We start from the raw sequence: 21869 nt of genomic DNA, 5'->3' as shown, positions 1-21869 counted from the left end.
CGGCGGTAGGGATTTTCTTCTTTATGCTCTCTTACGTTCTTTCTAGTTTTCCATGTTAAAAAGCTCCTTGCTTTGTTACCACGATAATAAAAATAGATGGTAGTTTGGTCTGCTGTGGTTTTTTTGAATATCCATCCCTGGCAAAGTGTATAATTGGCAACTTTTACGTAAGTCTCCCGCCACCCCCGATTTGTTTGGACACTTTTCTGCTCCATGAAGTCCAAACATCTGGGCACCGTTGGTGTGGCGGGAAAAATGCTGGCTTTGGAACCAGACGGAACTGAGGCTGAGGGCCAGCTCTGCCCCTTCCTCAAGGCCAGAGAGCAATTTAGCCTGTCTAGACCCTCTACTCTAATCTAGAGTAGAATTAAATATGCTCACCTTGCAAGGTTTGTGTAGAAGCTGGAGGAAATCTATTTATAAAGCACCCCACTGGACTGGCCCCTCATCTTGGTGGGTGTTGAATAAAAGGTAGCTTTCAACATTGACTGTGTGACCTTGGACAAGTTACTTAATCTCTTGGTGCCTTGGTTTTTGTTTTTTTTTTTTTTGTTTGTCTTCTTCTGTGAAATAGGGGTAACGAAAGTACACCTGGATTACAGAATGGCTGCTGAGGGTTAAAGAACATTCACAGAAGGTGCTTTGCACGTAGTAAGCCCTCCTTGGAGATTAACTGCTGCTTAGTCTTTTGTTGCTGTTGTAAGAAGTCCAGCTACCATGGGGAATTCACAGGTGGTCCTTACGGAGTCTACATTCATGTAACGAGGTCCTATCGAAGCACATAGATAATGCCAGTATTAAAATATTACTTGCAACCTGTGATCGGTGCTTCGAGAAAGCTAAGGACCCAGCCTGGAACATAATAAATACTCAGTAGAGTTTGTTAACTTTAAAAGGAAAGAAAAAAGGAAGAAGTAGTATGGGAACCAGAAAAGTCTGGCCTCGAGGACTGTAGACCATCCTCTTGGGGATCCGCCGTTATGTCACCAAAAAATAATTCCCTGCACATTTCTCCCTTCTCTAGAGCCATTAATTCGCAAGCAAAACTTGCCAACGTTCTTTTTTTCTTTTTTTGAGTTTGTTTTTATTTATTTTGAGATAGAGAGCGGGAAAGGGGCAGAGAGGTAGAGAGAGAGAGAGAGAGAGAGAATCCCAAGGAGGCTCCGTGCTGTCAGCACAGAGCCCGACACCGGGCTTGAACTCATGAATCATGAGATCATGACCTGAGCTGAAGTCAGACGCTTACCTGACTGAGCCACCCCAGGCGCCCCAAAACTGGCCAAAATTCTTAAGCCTTCTATCAAATAAAGAGAAAATCGGGGTGCCGGAGTGGGGGCGGGGCACCCAGTGGGACCAGCAACACCTCTGCTAAACCTCATCTTAGGTTTAAAGTCCTTATCAAGAGCTGGAGCCTTGCTCCAGGAAACATAAGCCCCGCTTTGGGGGAACCCCGCTTCTCTCCCTCCCCCTCGCTCACTTGCACCCTCTCTCTAAAAAAAATTAAATTAAATAAATAGATGAAGGACTTACCAAGTTTCTGCAGACAAGCTGGGCTTCAGCCTCCGGTAGTTAGTGAGTACCGGTAATATGAAGTCCGCGTCTGATTTCATAGAGTCTGACATCTCCATGACGGGGCTTTAGTTACATGTAAAAAACCAGCCTAGCCATTGACAAGAAACTATGGTTTTGTCTGTTCTCTGACCTTCCTTCCTTGGTTATACTCCTCAGACTGGTGGAAAAGGAGGTCCCAGCTCTGGCCACCGACTGTGTGCCCTCTTTCCTACCCTCACTCCTCCCAGCTGCCATCAGTCTGCATACATGTAGTATGGTCATTTCTGGACGATTCTCGGACCTCTTGTTAACAACAACCCCTATATAAGAAGCGTGCTATGCAGAAGGGCTATTAATCTCTTTCTCCTTTTACTTCCCCACCCCCCCGCCCTTATGCCGCATTCTCTCAGTAGATTAAAATAAAAATGAAACAAAGAAGGAGGGTGTCCCTAATTGGTGAATTTTCCAGCTTTTCCAGATTAGCAGGAGGTCCCCGGGAAAATTCTGAATGAGTATTACTAGTATTGTTAATGCTTTCAACAGGATGCCGGGAGGTGCCTAGGTTAAGTGGGGGCAGTACTGGGAGCGCCAGGGTAGAGAAGCCCCCGGGAGGTGTGGTGGTCAGGTCCATCATGATGTGGTGGAAAAGCCCTGACCTAAAGCGGAAAGAGCTGGGCTGTAGGCCTGCATGGTCATGAACCAGCCAGGTGACAGCCACATGGGGCCAGTTTCCTGGTCAGGAGAAGCCGGAGAACCCTCACTGGCTTAGGGGAGCTCTGGGGGTTCCTGTAGCATTAACTGTGATTCCTTTCTTCAGCTGCTAACCCACAAAACACAGTCACCAACTTCTACGGCTCTTGAAATTGATGTTCCTTAATTAAGCCCATTCTTAACCAGCTTAATTCTGTAACCAGTGTCTGCCAGATTTTAAAACCTGTCTTTCCTGTGTTTATTGTAAACAGCACCTTCTACCTGTATACTTCTCATTGTTGGTTTTTCCCAGTGACACTTCCCACTGCCCCCTCCCCCCCCACGCCCCCGCCCCCAATCCTCTCCATCATCTTGTTGTTCATGGTCAATGATGTCAATGGTCGGTGCCTGTCATCCCAGACTTTCTAGTTTCTAGGCATGAACAAATATACGTACATGTAAACATCAATTCTTTTGACTAGCGAGGGATCATACCATATATATGGTTCTGAAACTTGTGTTTTTATTAATTAGCATGTGACAGGCAAACATTACAAAATGAGATTCCATGAAAAGTTAAGTCCCCCTCACATCCTGAATCCCCCAGCTCCCCCCTCCTCACAGGCAGTTGTCTGTGTATCCTTCCAGAAGGTTTCTGAGTATATACAAATGTATATGTGTCCAGCTGAGTGCTTTTAAATTTTTTTTAAATGTTTAGTTATTTTTGAGAGACAGAGACAGAGTGCGAGGGAGCAGGGGAGGGGCGGAGAGAGAGGGAGACACGGAATCCGAAGCAGGCTCCAGGCCCTGAGACGGTGGGGCTCGAACCCACGAAACGTGAGATCATGACCTGAGCCAAAGTCGGGCGCTTAACCGACTGAGCCCCGCCCCAGGCACCCCTACATTTTGTTATTTAGAAGGCGGTCTGGTAAGTGGTTGGACTTATTTACAGCCCCACCAGGAATAGCAGAGAGTGGTGCCTGTTTCCTCTGCCCTTTCCACAACTTCCCGGTCACAATTCCTCATCTGATAGGCGGAGGTGACATTATGTTTGTTTGCACTTCTCTTGCGTAAAACTGAGTGTTTTTCAATGGGATGAGAATTACTACTGTTTCTTTTTTCTGTGCTCCGTTACGTCTTTGCCTTTCTTTCTCGTTGTTCGCCACTGTGAGTTTGTCACTTGCAAATTTATTTCGCAGACATTTAAAATTTCTGTATAGTCAAGATTGGCTTTTCCTTTTGTGACCTCTGTTGTTTTCACTCTTGATGAGAAAGATTTTTCCTACTCCGAGATGATTGAAAAGTTCCCCTATGTCTTCTCTACTGATACTTTTATAATTTGTTTTTTATCTTTTAATCCCTGAGCCAGGGGAATCTGTGCTTAATCGTAAGAATGAACTGTAGTTCAGCTTCCGTTTGCCTGGGTGGCTGGACGCTGAAAACCACAGATTGCCGGAGAACAGAACCCAGGGCAAGGCGAGTTAGCATTGGGATATAATTCACAATTCCACAAATTAAAATGCCCGGTCTGCCGCGTACAATTCATGCCCACCGCTTCTGTTTCCCTCTCCCTCCCCCCACCACACACTTCTTTGGGACAGAAGAAAAGCCTACCGCTTTGTTGCCAATTTGCCACTAATTGAAACACATTGATATTTATTCTTGGTATTGAGATGATCAAAAGGCTAATGTTTGGCCTTCTTATTGGCACGGAGGAGGTATTTCAGCCCGCTGTTTCTTAGTTACAGTTGCTACTTGATGGTGTGCAAGTGGGGGTGACTGCAGACAAGTAGGAAACGGAAAAGCCGTGGTAGCGATTTTCCTCGGGGAAGCCTGCATTCTGGAATGTTGAGAGAATTCGTTTAGTTAGTTATTTACTGTTATTTTTTTTAAATATCCAAAGCCGTGGAGGCCGCTTAGCCTCATTGGTTTGGGGACTTACGATTTTACTGACTACTATCTTACTGGGGAACTTCTTCAAGCGTTTTCTAAAAAAACTTTTTAAAAAATTAATGATGATTATTTTAGCAAGCTAGCTCCTTCTATCCACAATAGCAACCAGGGTTATAGATTCCCTGGGCCATGGTTTTGCTACGCCAGCCTCCCCCACCCCAGGAAACGATGATGCTATCATTTGATTCTGCCAACTTCCTTAGAAATATTTTGGGCGTCCGTGCAGGGTTTGATGCCCCTGTTTGAAGTAGGAAACTGTCACTGAATCTAAAGCAGCCGCCTAATGTCTTACTGTCACCAGAACTAGGTAATGTGGCCCCGGCGGCTCTGAATTACCAGTTTCAGGTCTAATAAAACAAAAGCCACCCAATAAAAAAAAACCCTCAAAGCCAGATAAAATCCACTGTGCTGGGGATGGCTTATTTTTGTACTTACTGTTTATGTCTTGTGTCAGGTATGTCCTTACAGAAGCATCCGTTGGGGTGCCGAGTGGCTCAGTCAGTTAAGCCTCCGACTTCGGCTCGGGTCACTACCTCACGGTTCGTGGGCTCGAGCCCCACATCAGTCTCTGCCCTCTGATAGTGCAGAACCTGCTTGGGATTCTCTTTCTCTTCCTCTCTCTGCTTCTCCCTCGCTCTCTGTCTGCTTCTCCCTCGCTCTCTCTCTCTCTCTCAAAATAAATAAACTTCAAAAAAAAGTATCTGTTAGCTTTCTCCCATTGTTCTTTTGATAGCTGAAGTCTTCCCCATCAACGTTTTATTTTGCTTTTAAACGCACGCACACGCTCGCTGGCACTCAGCCTAGAAGAACTCGCTTAACTTGCTTCAAGAAAGCTAGTACAGAAAACTCTGGATGTAGCCCTGACTCGTTATTTTTTTTAGCCATAACTTGTGAGTTGTGCCGGAAGAGGTGTTAGCGATAATCTGGCGTTCCATACAAAGAGACAGAGATCCGCAAAAGAGAGATAACTGCTTCAAGGTTGCAGATAACGGTCAACACAAGACTAATAAGCTTTGGACTCCCGGCTTAACCCGCTCGCTAGGATAACGCAGTGAAATCCGAATCTTTCCTTGTAGTTTTCTTTGGAGTTTAAGGCTCATGCGGTGTGCTTAAATAATGAGCTGATGGGGGCACCCTTTAGAGCAAATCTGTCACATAGAGTAGCACTTTTCAAAATGGATTCCACGTGTGTGAAGACACATTCGCACGGAAGAAAGAAGGCAGTATTGAGAACCCGGCTCATTTTTTACAGGGCGTCTTGGGGGTGCTAATGTCTAGGCAAACACCCTTGAACACTGACACCTATAACTCAACACCCGAGGAATTCCTGACTCAGATCGCTCTGTTGACGGGAATAATCATTTCGGCGTTGGTCACTGGGAGGAAAAATAATCTCTACCTGCCGCGTTGCTCAGCGGCGGCTTGGTGTCCGTGGCCGCGAGTCCGCAGCTATGGTTCTGTCGAGGGCCTTTACTTGGGAAGTCTGTGGTGTCGAAGGTCAGAGCGGGAGGAGGAGGAGAACGGTTCAGGTCTCTTCTGGCCAGTACCGGTCAGAGTCTGTAATCGTCACACCTGGCCTGGGAGAGCTCGCTTAATAACACGATAGGTAAACTGAGGTAATTCACCCACCGTTGGACCTTAACGAGATGTGTGCAGAACACAGCTTGAAGGAGACCGGAGACAGAACCTTCTGGATGAACTCATAACCCGGGAGAGGCTACTTCTGGCATCCTTTAAGAACGAGGGGGCAGAGCCCGATCTCATCAGGTATGACGTTTTCCTTCACGGGGATTACGCGGTTGGGTGAAAAGCGTTCTTGGCCGAGATCACGGATGTGTTTCCCGAACGGCTCGATTTAACTAGTAAAATCTACCCCGCCCCTTTACAGCGTTTGCCATGTCATGGTCTTTCTCTTCAGCGTTCTTTAATTTTCTGGATTGAGTAAGCCGGGTATGTTGGGCGGAATCTCATCCTGAGGGAAGACGGTTTGCATGGAATACGGACCGGGTCGGAAAAGTTCCTTTGCATCCTCTGGTTGTGCTTTCTGCCACGTGAGCTGTCTTTTCGGCTCCTGAAGTACGTGTTCACCTGGGTGGGAAAAAGGCTTCCCCGTGTGTGTGTTTTCACTGGCACGTTTGGGAAACTGTGTCCTAGCGAGACTGTGGTCCGTGCTCACGAAGGTAGGGGAGCACGGCCGTTGGATCCTGGCCTGTTCTGTGCCGGTGAGTGATTCCCACTCTGTGGAGGGGACAGCCGCTGTCCGCCCAGCTCTGTTGGAACACCCAGAGGAGCGGGCCAGCTCTCTAGGGTTGGGGTTAACGAATCCTATGTGCTTCCCTCTTCGGAACTGTCCACACACCCCCCCTTCCAGAACTCCTGTAACTTCATCGTGGGAACCATCACGATGGTTCGAGGAAATGAACTTCACATAGAAACTCGCCTCTCTCCCTCTTTGCCACGAGGGACGATGCTTTCATTCTGCGGAGTGGCTTGCTTCTGCTTAGTTCCTGGGTAGGAATGACATGGCTTCTCAAGGGCAGTGGTTTTTGACCTTTGGCCACGAGTTACTGGGCCCTGCGTCAGACAATTAAATCGAGGGGGCGCATGGAGGGTCCCAGGTAAGTACGATATGCAGTCAGGATTGCAGACCACTGCCCTGGGGTAAGCAGAGGAGAAGGAAACAGTGTCCTGTTGGCCCCAGGCCTTGGGAGCCTGTGACCCAGGGATGCAAGAAAGAAACGAAAGACAGGAAGCCGAATGGAGTCCTGAGTTGTTTCTGTGGCGAAATAAAGCCCAGGAGTCAGGGAGGGAGGAGTCATGTCCCAGGCAGGGTGTGTAAGAAGCCAGAAGTGGGCCAGATAGCTCTCTGGCGGTGTGCGGTGAAGAAGGCGGTGATCCAGGGCTGGCGAGACAGAAACACACGAGCTGGGGATCCGTGGCGCACAGTCAGGGCCACCTGTCAAGAAGCGCGTCTACGTTGGAGTCCAGAAAGTAAACAAAGGTGCAGCTGGCAGAGCCAACCGGAGAGGCGATGGGCAGCATCTAAATACCTCTGCTTGGTGGTCCAGCAGGTGGACCTTCTAGGTCTGCGTTTCTTTCTTTCTTTCTTTCTTTCTTTCTTTCTTTCTTTCTTTCTTTCTTTCTTTCTTCTTTTCTTTTTTTTTTTTTTTTTAACATTTATTTATTTTTGAGACACAGAGAGAGATAGAGCACAAGCAGGGGAGGAGCAGAGAGAAAAGGAGACACAGAATCCGAAGCAGGCTCTAGGCTCCGAGCTGTCAGCACAGAGCCCGATGCGGGGCTCGAACTCACGAACCGTGAGATCATGACCTGAGCCAAAGTTGGATGCTCAACCGAGTGAGCCACCCAGGCACCCCTAAAAAATTTTTAAGTAGGCTCCACCCCCAACATGGGGCTTGAACTCACAACCCTGAGATTAAGAGTTGCACGCTCTACTAACTAGAGCCAGCCAGGCACCTCTGAATCTGCATTTAAATTTAAAAAAAGAGAGAGAGAGGGAGAGGGAGAGAGAATGAGTGGGGGAGGGGCAGAGTGAGAGGGAGAGAGAGGTTCCCAAGCAGACTTTGCACTGTCAATGTGGAGCCCGATGCGGGGGCTCGAACTCACAGACCAGACTGTGAGATATGTATGACCTGAGCTGAAATCAAGAGTTGGACACTGAACCGACTGAGCTACCCAGGCCCCCGGTGCAGAATCTGCATTTTAACAAGATCCTGGGGATTTGAATGCACCTTACAACTTGAGAAATATAGCTCTGTATCTTTTGTTCTCTCTTTTTTTTTTTTAATGTTTATTTAATTTTGAGAGAGAGGGAGAGACAGAGCGTGAACAGGGGCGGGGCAGAGAGAGAGGGAGACACAGAATCGGAAGCAGGCTCCAGGCTCTGAGCTGTCAACCCAGAGCCCGACGCGGGGCTCGAACCCACGAACTGCGAGATCATGACGTGAGCCAAAGTCGGACGCTTAAAAGTGACTGAGCCACCCATTGCGCCCCTATCCTTTGTTCCTAATGGTGGCACTGGGCATCTAAGTTACCCAAAGGGGCTTGTAAAAACAATAAAGAAGAGAGAGACAGAGAAAGAAGAGGAAGGAAATACAGGTGGCAGGACCGAATCCTTGCAGAGAATGAGTGAGTAGCCTGGCCTGAGCCTGGGTAGCCGTGATGGGGGGGCGCGACTCCTCAGTGCGTCTAACAGGTGGCGGGGAGGCCGCTGCCCCGTGTCCACCCGAGGTGCCAGCTGAAAGCTCGAGTCTGCCGCGCACTTCCCGGGTGCCGGGCACGGGCTGAGCACCCTCGTGTGCGTTTGCTCAGGAGGTCCTCGTGACGTCCATTTTACAATGGAGAACTGAGTTTGGGAGGGTCAGGTAACTCGCACAAGACTCTGAAGCTGACAGGTCTCGGAGCGTGGATTTCACCCCAGACGCTAGCGCCGTCACACGTGAACTCGCACCACCGCAGCGCGAGAAGTGCTGGGCCCGGCCCTGTTCCCGCTGGTCTCCCGGCCATCTGGGCTTCGAAGTCATTGACCTTGGGGTGCATGTAGCGTGCTGCCTCTTTCACTGCTGTTAGACAAGGTGAGCGATCGGTATGTGAAGGGCTTAGTGACGCAAGATGTTTCCTCCTGGGACCGTGCCGCCATCGGGCCTGGAGGAAGTGCCTGCTGCTGCCTCCTTCCCTCCCCCTCGGGAGCTCCTGCCCCCCCCCCCCCAGGCCCTCCCGGACTGACCGGTTCTTGTTCCAGGGAGCCCGTCCCTTCTCCCCTTCCAGATCTCGCTCTGTGTCCCCTTCCTCGGTGCCCAGCTTGCTGCCGTCTTGCCCGCAGACAGTCGCAGGTTAACTCTCGCAGCGGAATCCATGGCTGCAGGGGCTTCCCCTCCGGGGGCTGGTCCTCGGAAGCCTCCTGGAGCCCAAAGCAGATTGACGTCGGGAGAATTTTAGCAAAGCTGGTGGATTAGCGTAGAGGCGTTGGGTTCTCAGAGGCCTTCCTCGAGCGACCAGTGCCTCTTCCCCGTCCCGTGGTTCAGGCTGAGCCACATGCTGGGCCCACCCGTGTGGCTCGGAGGGGAACGGTTGGGGTGGCCTGGGGACAGGGAGGCCACACCAAGGCGCAACCGTGAAGCAACGAAGGCCAAAGTCCTCGGGGCTTGAAGTCACTGAGGCAGCCGGCCCGGGCTTATTTACAACGCTCTCGAGATGGAACCAGGGAAGTGTAGATGCCGTTGTTTCGTCGTAGCTCAAGGAACGGAAGTCCGGAATAGCTCGGAGTAAGCTTCCAGAAGCATTCTGTTGAAAGGTGCGTCAGCGCCGTGGGGTAGAAGGGACTCCTGAGGAGCGATGTGAGGAAGGTGCGAATGGATAGGACGTTCCGTGCCGGGTGGCATGGGGGCTAGCCAAGAGAAGGAGGCAGTGTGGCCCTGCTGACCTCCGGGAGAAAGTCAGTCAGTACAGGTAAAAAGAGGGAAGCTTACGGTGGGTGGCCTGGAAGGTGGTCGCTGGGGAATCCCTACGGAGCCCAGATTGCTGTCGACCTGCCCACAGGCGCTTGCTAGGGCCGCCGCGGGCACAACGCCGGGGGCTCAGCTACCAGAAACGTCCTTCCTCACGGTTCTGGAGGCTGGAAGGCCAGGCCAGCGTGTCACTGGCAGTGTCGTGCCCCCTGACGGCCGTGACGGAGGGTCTGTTCTAGGCGTCTCTCCTGGCCTTTTAGGTGGCCGACTTCTGTCTGAGTCTTCACGCGGTCCCCCTGACGTGTCTGAGGTCTGTGTGTCCAGCATCCCCTCTTCTCATAAAGATAACCCGGGGCACGTTGGATGATGGGCCACCCCAACGACCCCATTGTAACTTAATGACCTCGTTAACGAACCTGTCTCCAGATACTGTCGCGTTCTGAGGTACGTACCAGGGGTTAGCACTTCAACCCCGAATTCACAGGAATTTTTTGCGAAAATGCATGTCCTGTGACATCCCAGGAGAACCTGGTGGATGAGACGATGCGTGCTGGGTGAAAGCATTCTCAAATATTATGTAGGAAAATCCTTGGGAAATCTGCTTTCGGGCCACGAAATGGACACGAGACAGTGCTGACCCAACCCGCTGGGAAGACAGCGCCGCCGGGGACTTACTGGAGACAAGAAATGGGTCCGTTGGCGAGCGGAGGAGCGAATGATTGTCACGGTCGGGTGCTGGCAGCAGATTGTCATCACCCGGAAGTCAGAGTTTCTGGTCTTTGATTTCACTCGCCTGGTGACATCAGAGTGTTATTTTTGCCCTCTGTACCCCTAGTCCCCACACTTGAGGCCTCCCCTTCCACCCCCGACTTCTCGTACCCCGGGAACTCCTTCACCGGCCTTCGGAGGCTCTGAATTCACGTGTAGACGTAACCAGGCTGGATTCACAGTTCAACTTGGCCTCTTGCGTCCTGACAAGCCGCCTGGTCCTTTCTGATACCAGCCATCAGGGACCTTCGGCTCTGTCTTTGGAGGGACCTCGTTCCCTTCCCTGCCGGTCCGTTTCTGTGACACACAGCTTCCTCAGGCCTCCCCGCGGTTAATTCCCGGTCCTGGGCTCCCCGGCGTCCTTTCCTACTTCTCTGATCTCTGGACTCCTCTGGCATTTTTGTTTGCTTCTGTCATTCTTTAATAAACCAGCGTGAGTTGCTTTGTTACCTGGCGGGGGCGGGGGTGGAGGCTCCGTGGCACATGTCTTTGCCTTGGGTCACGACCTACTGAGATGCGCTGGCCGGAAAGCCTTATCAGAACCTTCAAATGTGATAGACACGCTCTCTGCGGCACACGTTGTCATTAATGCCAGACTGCCAGCACGGCGCATTCCCTGTCGCAGACCTGGGGCTAATCGGCTTGCTAATCAGTGTTTCAAAGCCCCGTGATGACCGGCAGCCAGAGTGAGGCATCGGTTTGTCCCATCAGGACTCACCGGGAGCCCGTGGAGCCCCTGCCTCTCCCTCGCCTTCCTGTTTCCTTTGTGTGACCCCGCTCCTCTCCTGCCTGCACCCGAACCCTCAGCCTCCTCTCTCCCGGGGGCCCCCCCACCCCTCCCTCTCCTCCTCTTCCCCCTTCCTCCTCATATGTGGCCTTATTAAGGAGAGAAGAGTATTGTCAGACCGCGGTTGGGATTAGCATTCCCCTTACACAGACATTGATGTGGCGATCACGCAGTTGAATGTGTGGCTGTCATGTGATGCGATCTTAGCTGCACCTTACGGATTATGGATCATTATTTTAAAGCAGTAAACCTTGATGGGAGACGGCGGGCTAAATAAGCGATGGTTGACTGACTTAGGGCCTTTGGAAACTTGTTAAAGAAGTCTCCGAGTAACAACGTCTCCTAGAAGATAAGCCGCGACTTAGAAGGACGCTGCTTTAAAATCCTCCTGCCCTTTATACTTGAGAGCATTGCTGAGTCTCACCATTAGTTAAATCTTTGTCTGTAGAGAGAGAGAAAAACAATCATTGCATACTCCACTGCTCGGTGAGCATCTCAGAGATTATGTGATTAACTCGGCTGTAGTGGGTGGCTAATTGGCTAAGCTTTAGTCGTTACACCAGCAGCTATGTTGAGGATTATAGGAAGTAGGAAGTTATTTAGACGTCGGGATGGTAGCTGTGTGTCAGGAATGGCGTATTAGGAAGGAGACCAGTTGCTAAAGTCAAAAGGATGACGGTGGAATGTTCCCGTTTTCTTAGAGTGTCGACGTTAGGCATTTGATGTCAGGTATCTTCCTTTGAGCTATGAAAAAAAAAGAAAGAAAAGTATGTTACTTCCAGTGTGTATTTCATGTCACTGTATCAGAAACCACAGTGGACAAAAGAAAAATTTACATTCAGTTTTACGTGAAAAGCACCCCTCCCCCATTTTAAGCCATTGAATGTTGGGTTTTTTTATTATTATTTTTAATGTTTTTATTTATTTTTGAGACAGAGAGAGACAGAGCACGAGCAGGGGAGGGGCAGAGAGGGAGGGAGACACAGAATCCGAAACAGGCTCCAGGCTCCTCACTGTCAGCACAGAGCCTGATGCGGGGCTCGAATTCATGTACCGTGAGATCGTGACCTGAGCTGAAGTCAGACGCCCAACCGACTGAGCCAGCCAGGCACCCCTATAACTTAATTTATTCTTTAAAAAAAAAAATTTTTTTTAATGTTTATTTTTGACAGAGAGAGAGAGAGAGAGAGAGACAGAGCATGAGCGGGGGAGGGGCAGAGAGAGGGAGACACAGAATCGGAAGCAGGTTCCAGGCTCTGAGCTGTCAGCACAGAGCCCAACGCGGGGCTTGAACTCATGTACCATGAGATCGTGACCTGAGCTGAAGTCAGATGCCCAACCGACTGAGCCAGCCAGGCACCCCTATAACTTAATTTATTCTTTAAAAAAATTTTTTTTTAATGTTTATTTATTTTTGACAGAGAGAGAGAGAGAGAGAGAGACAGAGCATGAGCAGGGGAGGGGCAGACAGAGAGGGAGACACAGAATCGGAAGCAGGCTCCAGGCTCTGAGCTGTCAGCACAGAGCCTGACGCAGGGCTCGAACCCACATACCGCTAGATCATGACCTGAGCTGAAGTCGGACGCCCAACCGACTGAGCCCCCAGGCGCCCCAAGATGTTTTATTTCAAATTACAGCTTGAGTTATAAGAAGGATGATTCGTATCTGATTCCACTTAGATTTCCTAAAGAATCATTGCTTGATATTTTATGTTGCCTAAAGTTATTAACACATGAGCAACCCCTACTTTCCTAAAAGTAGGAATAGCTAAAGAATGCATAAGTAATATATTCACACGGATGAGGAATTTAAAAAGCATTTGACAGTGTTTGGTGACAAGCCTCCCTCCCACTGTGTTCCCCGCTTCTGGACATAAATAACAGTGTTAAAAATCATTGGCATATCAGGGCTCCTGGGTGGCTCAGTCAGTTGAGTGTCCGACTTTGGCTCAGGTCATGATCTCACGGTTCCTGAGTTCAAGCCCCACATCTGGCTCTGTGCTGACAGCTCGGAGCCTGGAGCCTGCTTCGGATTCTGTGTCTCCCTCTCCCTCTGCCCCTCCCCTGTTCACCCTCTGTTTCTCTTTTTCTCTCGAAAATAAATAAACATTAAAAAAAAATCATTGGCATATGCTTCCGAAGTTCTCTGAAGCATCTACCAGCAAATATGAATATTCCTTATTTCCCTCCGTCTTTTACGCAAATGGTACATACCATTCTGCAACATTTTTTGGTCACCAGATCAGATGTATTAGAGAGCTTCCCAAGGTAGCAGGTTTTTGTCATTCATTTTGATAGTCTTATAATATCTCGTTATATGCATGTACCATGATTTCTCTAACTAGCTTTCTATTAACAGACGTGTGTTGTTTCCAGTCTGTTACACATATATTTTATATGCGTGCATATATGCTTAGTACATAGATTTCTTCTACAAAAAAATGGTGGTGAATAACGTTACATATAAGGGGGTTCCCCCGTGTGAACATCTGCCTCTAGATAGGTTCTTAGAAGGAGGAGGGCAGGGGGGATGGGATGGGGTGCGCCTGGGTGGCACAGTCGGTTAAGTGTCTGACTCTGTCTCAGCTCAGGTCACGATCTCACAGTTTGTGAGTTTGAGCCCCGCATTGGGCTGTACACTGACAGCATGGAGCCTGCTTGGGATTCTGTCTCTCCTTGTCTCTGCCCCTCCCAGCTTGCGCGCACGCTCTCTCTCTCTCTCTCTCAAAATAAATAAATAAACTAAAAAATAAAATAAAATAATAAAGAAGTAGGATGGGCTGGGTTCAAGTATATGCACTGTGATTCTCACAGAACCGGCGTAGACTTTTATGTGAGTGCCTGTTTCCATCCAGTTTTCCCCAAAGACAGTGTCACTAACCTTGGTTTCCTAGGCCAGTCTCTGATATGAGGATTGTTACTTCCTAGTAGAGTTTTATGGCGCTCCTGTATAAAATTGTAACGAACCAAGGTTATCAGGAAATTCTCCTGTGTTTCTTTTTAGTGCTCTCACGATTTTATTTTATAACTGTTAAATATCTGATCCATCTGGAATTTAATTTGGTGAAGAATATGAATCCCACTTTTTTCCTACTTGGCTACCCTATTTTTTTTATGGGGGGCTGTGTTTTTTCCTGAATGATCCATTTTCGCAAATTTTGAGATGGTGAGCATTATACTATTACACTGTGTGTGTGTGTGTGTGTGTGTGTGTGTGTGTGTATTTGGATCTGTTTCTGGACTTTGTGATGTGTTCTGTGGTCTCTCTGACTACTCATGCGTTAGTACCTTTTGAGGCTCTATTGTAAAGTTTTAATACATGATAGTCTTCTGTCATTATACTTCTTTTTTTTTTTTAATTTCATTTATTTTAAAGAGGGAGAGAGAGAGAGAATATCTCAAGCAGCTGTTAGCACAGAGCCTGATGCGGGGCTCTATCCCATGACCCTGGGATCATGACCTAAGCTGAAATCAAGAGTCAGATGCTCAACCGAATGAGCCACCCAGGCACCCTTATGCTTTTTTTTTTTTTTTAAGAGTTTTGGTGTTTTTTTTTTTTTTTTAAACGTGAATTCTAGAACCAGCTAGCCTAATTTTTGAAAAGGAAAAGTAGCTTTTTTTTTTTTTAATTGGCATTCCGTTAAATCTTGAAACCTTTTATCACATTGAATCTTTCTCTCCAGGAACATGGGGTGTCTCTCCACTTGGTCAAGACGCCGTTCAGGGCTCTCAGGGTGAGCTGTGCGCATTTGTGGCTTAACGTATTTTTAGGTATTTTATGTTTTTGGTGGTCTCGAATTCAGTATTTCATGCCATGGTGCTTTTCGGTCATTGTTTATAGGAAGCTGTTCGCATCTGATGCCTGCTAATTACTATTCTAACCACTTTCTTAAAGCTCTGATTGTTTCCAGTCTTCCTGTTGGTCCCCTTGTCTTTGCCGGTTGTTATTTGTTTGTTTCCTAAGAGAAAGGAGCTCCTCAGCTTCCCAGTGAGTAGACTGGCTCAAAATAGAGCTAGGCTGGGCTCGCATCACATGCCGTGTTATGCCGAAAACCGTGGAAGAATAGAGTTGCCGTGATTGGCTTGGGTCTACTCAGGAGAGATGCATCCTTGAACCTAAATGGGGGATGGGCTCGTGCGCCCTGAGCAGTGGAGCCCTGAGCAGAATCAAGGTTCCGTTCACGAGGGAGAAGAGACTTGCTGAAGTCAGGTAGGCCCCCTGTAGTGACTACATCGGCCCTCCCCTACAGCTCTTCCCCGGCGGTAACTTGCCACATCCTGAAGTCTCTTCTGACACCAGATGAGGAAGGTTGTGGAGCTCTGTGACCTCGAGTAGAACCGTCATCTCCTGTCCCTTCTCTTGTTCCTGACGTCCCAGGGAAGTGGTACCTCACAGGCCTTCTGGGTGATGTTAGTTAGGTTCACATGGAGCTTAGATAATCGCCTTGAATCTCTAGTTCACTTTTTAAGGGAGCTGGGAAAGCCATCACTACCACCTGTCTGCCCAAAGAGGATTGGGAGATAGGCTTTTGGAGTTCAACCCGTTTTCAAGAGTGACCCACTTACTCAGTGTCACAGAGCGGGTTTCTTCTGTGGGCAGAGGATCCCGTGCATTTCACGTTAGGTATCATTTAACTCTAGTTTGGACACTCGTAGCTTCTGACCTTGTCTCCACGTTCCTGACAAAGGCAGTGGGCTAACTTCATGCACGGACTGATACTTCGTATGACAAGAGGGAGTATTTGCAGTAGGGACTGGCCTGAAAAATCCGGACTGTATGTTGCCTTAGTATATTTTTTCCCCCTCTGTTAACTACTGAAATGACAGCAGCCGTGCAGCGTGCACTTTGATCACGTTTCCTTGGGGAGAAAAACTGGGTACGTCATAGGACAGAGTAGATTTGTGACTCCCTTTGTGGTGGAGACAGGCTGGTTGAAGGCTTCGGCCAAATTTTTGACCCTTTGGATATTCTAGTGGTTTATGGGAACGGATAGAATTTTAAAAATAAAGACTTAATCTAAAAGTGGTGCATCACGGGGGTACCTGGGGGGCTCATTCGGTTGAGCGTCTGACTTCGGCTCAGGTCATGATCTCCTAGTTGGTGGGTTCAAGCCCCGCATCGGGCTCTGGGCTGACAGCTCGGAGCCTGGAGCCTGCTTCCGATTCTGTGTCTCCCTCTCTCTCTGACCCTCCCCTGTTCATGCTCTGTCTCTCTCTGTCTCAAAAATAAATAAATGTTAAAAAAAAAAATTAAAAAAAAAAAAAGAAATTCTGTTCATCAGAAGTTACCACAAAGCACGAAAGATAAGCCAGAGAATGAGAATCTGTATTTGTGGCGCATACATCCAACCCAGGAGCTGTATCCAGAGTACATAAAGAACGCCTATAATTTAAGAAAATGGCTGACAACCCATTAGAAAGAAAGAGGCAGAAGGCCTAGAATTTGGACTTCCCAGAAGAGGATAGCTGGTTGCTGGTGAGCATCTGAAAAGATGTGCCGCTTAAGTAGTCACCAGGAGATTGCGCAGCAAAACCACGATTGTCGTACCATCACACCTACGGGAATGGCGGAGGTTGAAATGGCAGGCGTGGCCGGTGTTACTGGACGTGGACTGGCTGGATTTCTCACATACCACTGGCAAGGCTATCAGTTCTGTAACCACTTTTCAAAAAATTTTTTTCATGTTTATTCATTTTTGACAGAGAGAGACAGAGCATGAGCGGGGGAGGGGCAGAGAGAGAGAGAGAGAGAGAGAGAGAGAGAATCCGAAACAGGCTCCAGGCTCTGAGCTGTCAGCACAGAGCCCGACACAGGGCTCGAACTCACGAACCGTGAGATCATGACCTGAGCCAAAGTCAGACACTTAACCGACTGAGACATCCAGGCACCCCTCTGTAACCACGTTGGAAAACTGTTTGACCGTGTCTCCTAAAACTGAGCTGCACAGAAGCATGTATAAGACCGTTTCTAGCAGCATTATTCCGAATATTCCCACCTGGAAACAACCCCGTGAGCATCTGCCCTGCGGCGGGTAAATACGTCATGGCGTCTTCATACGGCGATACAACAGGAAACGAGAGCAAGTGATCTACGGCTACTCACTGCACGCCACGGAGGATCTCACAAACACATCGAGCAAAAGGAGTCTGACATAAGAGGACGTGCTGTCAGATGGCGTTCCGGTAAAGGCAGAACTTACTCACGGTGTTACAGCTCACCAAACAAAGTGGGGCCCTTTGCGGGAAGCCATGAGGGAGCAGGGGGCACGAGGGATCCTGGTGTTCTGCCAGTCCTGTTTCTTGCTAGGTAGTGACTACCGGGGTATTCACCTTGCAGACCATCTCTGAGCTGTGCAGCTACGACTTTTCTGTTTCTGTGTTCTGCTTGGATTGAAAACTACGTGTAGGGGCGCCTAGGCGGCTCAGCCGGTTGAGTGTCCGACTCTTGGTATCAGCTCAGGTCATGATCTCACAGTTTGTGGGATTGAGCCCGTGCTCAGCGTGCGATTCTTTCTCTCCCTCTGTCTCTCTCTTCACCCTCTCCCCCACTTGCACTCTCTCTAAAAAAAAATAAAATAATGGGGCGCCTGGGTGGCGCAGTTGGTTAAGCGTCCGACTTCAGCCAGGTCACGATCTCGCGGTCCGTGAGTTCGAGCCCCGCGTCCGGCTCTGGGCTGATGGCTCGGAGCCTGGACCCTGCTTCGGATTCTGTGTCTCTGCCCCTCCTCTGCCTCCCTCCCTCCCTCTCTCTCTCAAAAATGAACATTAAGGGGCGCCTGGGTGGTGCAGTCGGTTAAGCGTCTGACTTCAGCCAGGTCACGATCTCGCGGTCCGTGAGTTCGAGCCCCGCGTCAGGCTCTGGGCTGATGGCTCAGAGCCTGGAGCCTGTTTCCGATTCTGCGTCTCCCTCTCTCTCTGCCCCTCCCCCGTTCATGCTCTGTCTCTCTCTGTCCCAAAAATAAATAAACGTTGAAAAAAAATAAATAAAAGTATGTGTATAACTACATATATACACACCTACATTTGTATATAACGTGTATGCAGACAAGTGTGTATATACCTGTATAGATGTGTAATTGTGTATGTAAATGTACTTATTTATATAACATAATAAGTGTAAGAAGTGATACTATATACGCCTTTATAAATGTATGTGTATACCACTTATGTTTATGTATGAGTACATATAAATGTATACACACACACACACACACACACACACACACACACACACTGAGAACTCTGTCCTGAACAGACCACAAGACGGAGATGTAAGTCAGGAGAACTCGGGGGACACTTAACTCAGCCCTTCCCAGTTTCTAGACTTTGAAAAGTTAGTATTTTTCTCCCTTGAAAGTGAGGGGGAGGGTCAGGTTTCTGGGCCGCCCACCTTCACAAAAGCGACCCTGTCCCCCTTCCGTTCTCTCCCCCATCCTTCTTCCCTCCCCTTCCTCCGTGTAACAGCCTCTGTGTCACTTGAAAACTTGCCCTCGGTGTCTGTGGACCCTTGCCCAGCCTGTCTGTTCCCTTTTTCTTTCTCCCCCCTTCGTCTTTCTTCCTTGCCTTTAGATCTTTCTCTTCCATTTCTCTTCCCCCCCCCCCCCACCCCGGGAAAAAAATTAATGTTTGAATCTGGCATTTCTTCATTTTAGGTATTTTTTTTTTCCTACCCTTAATTTTAAAAGCAGAAGGATGCTTTCGATAACGCTTTCTGTCAGTCGACACCAACATTGTACGTCTTCATTCCCCCGACGCCTCCCCTCCTGTGGCCCCCCTCCCCTGAGGAAATGACTCATCCTTAATTGGATTTGAAACAAATTATCAACACGGCACAGGCTCATTGTAACAAGTCAAACCACACTGGGGTGTAGCGGAAAATTAATTCTCTCCCTCCTTTCCCTCCAGTGCCGCTGTCCTCCAGTAACTAGTATGAAGTAGCTCCATGGTTTTCCTCCAGACACTTACCTGTATGTAGACAAATATTTATAAATATATTTACGTACATACGTGTTTTCCTCCTTTTTTTTTTAAATGAAGACAGAGTTGTAACTCTACATATTACTCTGTGATTTACCTTTTTCGTTTAAATCTGGCAAGTCTTCCAAATCAATAGATCTAACAAATTCTTTGTTTTTATTTTTTAAGAGAGAGAGAGAGAGCAGAGTGAGCGTGAGTTGGGGAGGGGCCAAGGGAGAGGAAGAGAGAATCGTAAGCAGGCTCTGCGCTGAGTGTGGAGCCTGACGTGGGGCTCGATCTCTCGACCCCGGGTCACGACCTGGGCGGAAATCAAGAGTCAGACGCTCAACTGACTGAGCCACGCGGGCGCCCCTAACCCATTCTTTTGAATGGCTGCTACCTTGTGCCACAATATACATGCGCAGTGATTCCCCCAACCACTTCCCCACTTGCTGGTTCCTGGTTGCCTCGTACTTCGCCATGATAGGGAAGCACAGCAGCCAGTATCCGTAGTGAACGTGGCCTTCGTTTCGGTAGGACGGAGGCCCTGAAGTGGGGCTGCTAGCCTGACGGGTGGGAGTCCATGCCAGTTAGCATGCTGGGTCTGTTTCTGAAAGTCCCAGTGCCTCCCGTGTCCCTCCCATGTTTCCCTAGAACTGGTTGGGTTTTATTGATCTGATGGGTGAAAAATGGGATCTTGTTTTGAATTGCAGTCCTTGGGGTGCCTGGGGGGCTCAGTCGGTTAAGCATCCGACTTTGGCTCGGGTCATGATCTCACTGTTTGTGGGTTCGAGCCCCCCGTCGGGCTCTGTGCTGACAGCTCAGAGCCTGGAGCCTGCCTCGGGTTCTGTGTCTCCCTCTCTCTCTCTCTGCCTCCCTCTCCCTGCTCGTGTTCTATCTCTCTCTCTCTCTTTCTGTCTCTGTCTCTCTCTCAAAAGTAAGTAAGCATAGGGGTGCCCGGGTGGCTCAGTCGGTTGAGCGTCTGACTTCAGCTCAGGTCATGATCTCGCGGTCCGTGGGTTCGAGCCCCGCGTCGGGCTCTGGGCTAATGGCTCGGAGCCTGGAGCCCCCTTCCGATTCTGTGTCTCCCTCTCTCTCTGCCCCTCCCCCACTCATGCTCTGTCTCTTTCTGTCTCAAAAAATAAAAAATAAACGTTAAAAAAAAGTAAGCATTAAAAAAATTTTTTTTTTTTTTTAATTTTTGAATTGCAGTCTTCAACCTCTGGTATATTGGTGACTTTTGGTGGAAACTTAAAAAGATTCCCTAGCCCTGCTTGTATTCATTTCAAATTATAACAACTGTGTGGGAATTGAAAAAAGAGGAAATTCCAGTCTATGAAGAAGCTGGGGGTGGGGGCAGGGAGAAAGCAAGAGTCACCTACACATACTGTATCCTAACTTACTTACGTTGATTTTTCTTTTAAAAAGCTGATTAAATAGTTTCCAACTTGGACTTTTTAGGAGTGCAAATGTGTAAGAAACTGAAGTATGTTCTCGTTTATTGAAAAGGGTTTTTGGCACCTGGGTGACTCTGTGGGTCGAGCGTCTGACTTTTTCTTGACTTCGGCTCAGGTCATGATCCCAGGGTTGTGGGATTAAGCCCCACATCGGGCTCTGCACTGAGCTCAGAGCCTGCTTAAGATTCTCTTTTTCTTTCTCTCTCCCTCTGTTCTTTTACCCTGCTTGTGTGCACTCTCTCTCTCTAAACATTAAAAAATATATATATTAAAAAAAAGGGGTTTTCTATTTCTCCCTCCCTTCCCTGTTTCAAACACTTGGAGATATTATTTGAGCCTGAAGAGAATCTTCAGGGGTAAGAGAGGAGAAGCCAGTGCCAGTTTGCAGATGGGGAGACATCCTTAGAGAATCCTTCGTGCCCGAAGGGAATGAATGGGAGAGAAGGAGCTAGAACTCAGGTCTCCTTGTCCTCTGCTGTAGGTTTTGTCTCTTGGGCCTTTTCTCTCTTGATTTTGGTATGCTACCATGGCTGCCTTGTAGAGACCCCTCATTCGTTTGTTTCTCACTGGCCTTGGGTACTTTGTCCTCCTTCCGGACCCCTGTACGTAACACGCAGCGTTCCCTCCGTACGTTCAAGCCATGTATTGCTAACTCTGCTTGTGGTAGGAACGAAGGGTTTGGTATTCCAAAACCTGGGTTTGAATTTTGACTCCCACTCGTGTTTTGTAAAAATGCAGATCACCCCAACTCCACAAAATATTGTGAGGTCCACATGAGGTAAATGCAGGTGAACGCGTATGTTTACGCCTTTGTTACGTGCCTTTGTGAACATTCCTGACCACGTGCTGCCACTGCTCTCAGCGGAGGGGAATCCAAAAATGGCATGCCCTTTGGAGAGGCCTTTCTATCCTGCATGAAGCAATGAGAGAACAGTACCATGATAATTGAAAAGTAAGTGCTGAATCGTGTGCTGTGAGCCATAAATGGTGTAGGAGATAAGAACAGAGAGAGACCGGTGGGGGAGGTTGAGAAGAAGGTGGAAAAAAGGAGCCCTGAGACGGCAGTTGCAGAGTTAGTAGATGTCACTTATTTTCTCTCTGACTTGGGTCTTTTCTCAAGCCCTCCCCTTGTAGACTGATAATTTCCATATGAGCCTCCAGATTGGTGCCCAGCTGGTTGTAGAGATACCTACCTGAGGGTGCTTATGGATTTGTGGGCCCCGTCCCCAGAGAGAAAGTG

General features: G+C 48.7%; 1 protein-coding gene across 2 annotated transcripts in view; it reads left to right on the top strand.

Moving 5' to 3' along the window:
* The window catches only part of STX8 (syntaxin 8), a 251648-nt gene that overhangs the window by 19303 nt on the left and 210476 nt on the right, over positions 1–21869 (top strand). For both annotated transcript variants that reach the window (XM_030296686.2, XM_030296687.2), the window contains exon 4: positions 5851–5961. In XM_030296686.2, coding sequence (XP_030152546.1) covers positions 5851–5961 — 111 coding nt within the window. The remainder of the gene's footprint in view (positions 1–5850; positions 5962–21869) is intronic.

This window comes from Lynx canadensis, chromosome E1, assembly GCF_007474595.2.
Source record: "Lynx canadensis isolate LIC74 chromosome E1, mLynCan4.pri.v2, whole genome shotgun sequence".
Classification (NCBI taxonomy): Eukaryota; Metazoa; Chordata; class Mammalia; order Carnivora; family Felidae; genus Lynx; species Lynx canadensis.
This window is presented reverse-complemented; position numbering and strand designations above follow the sequence as displayed.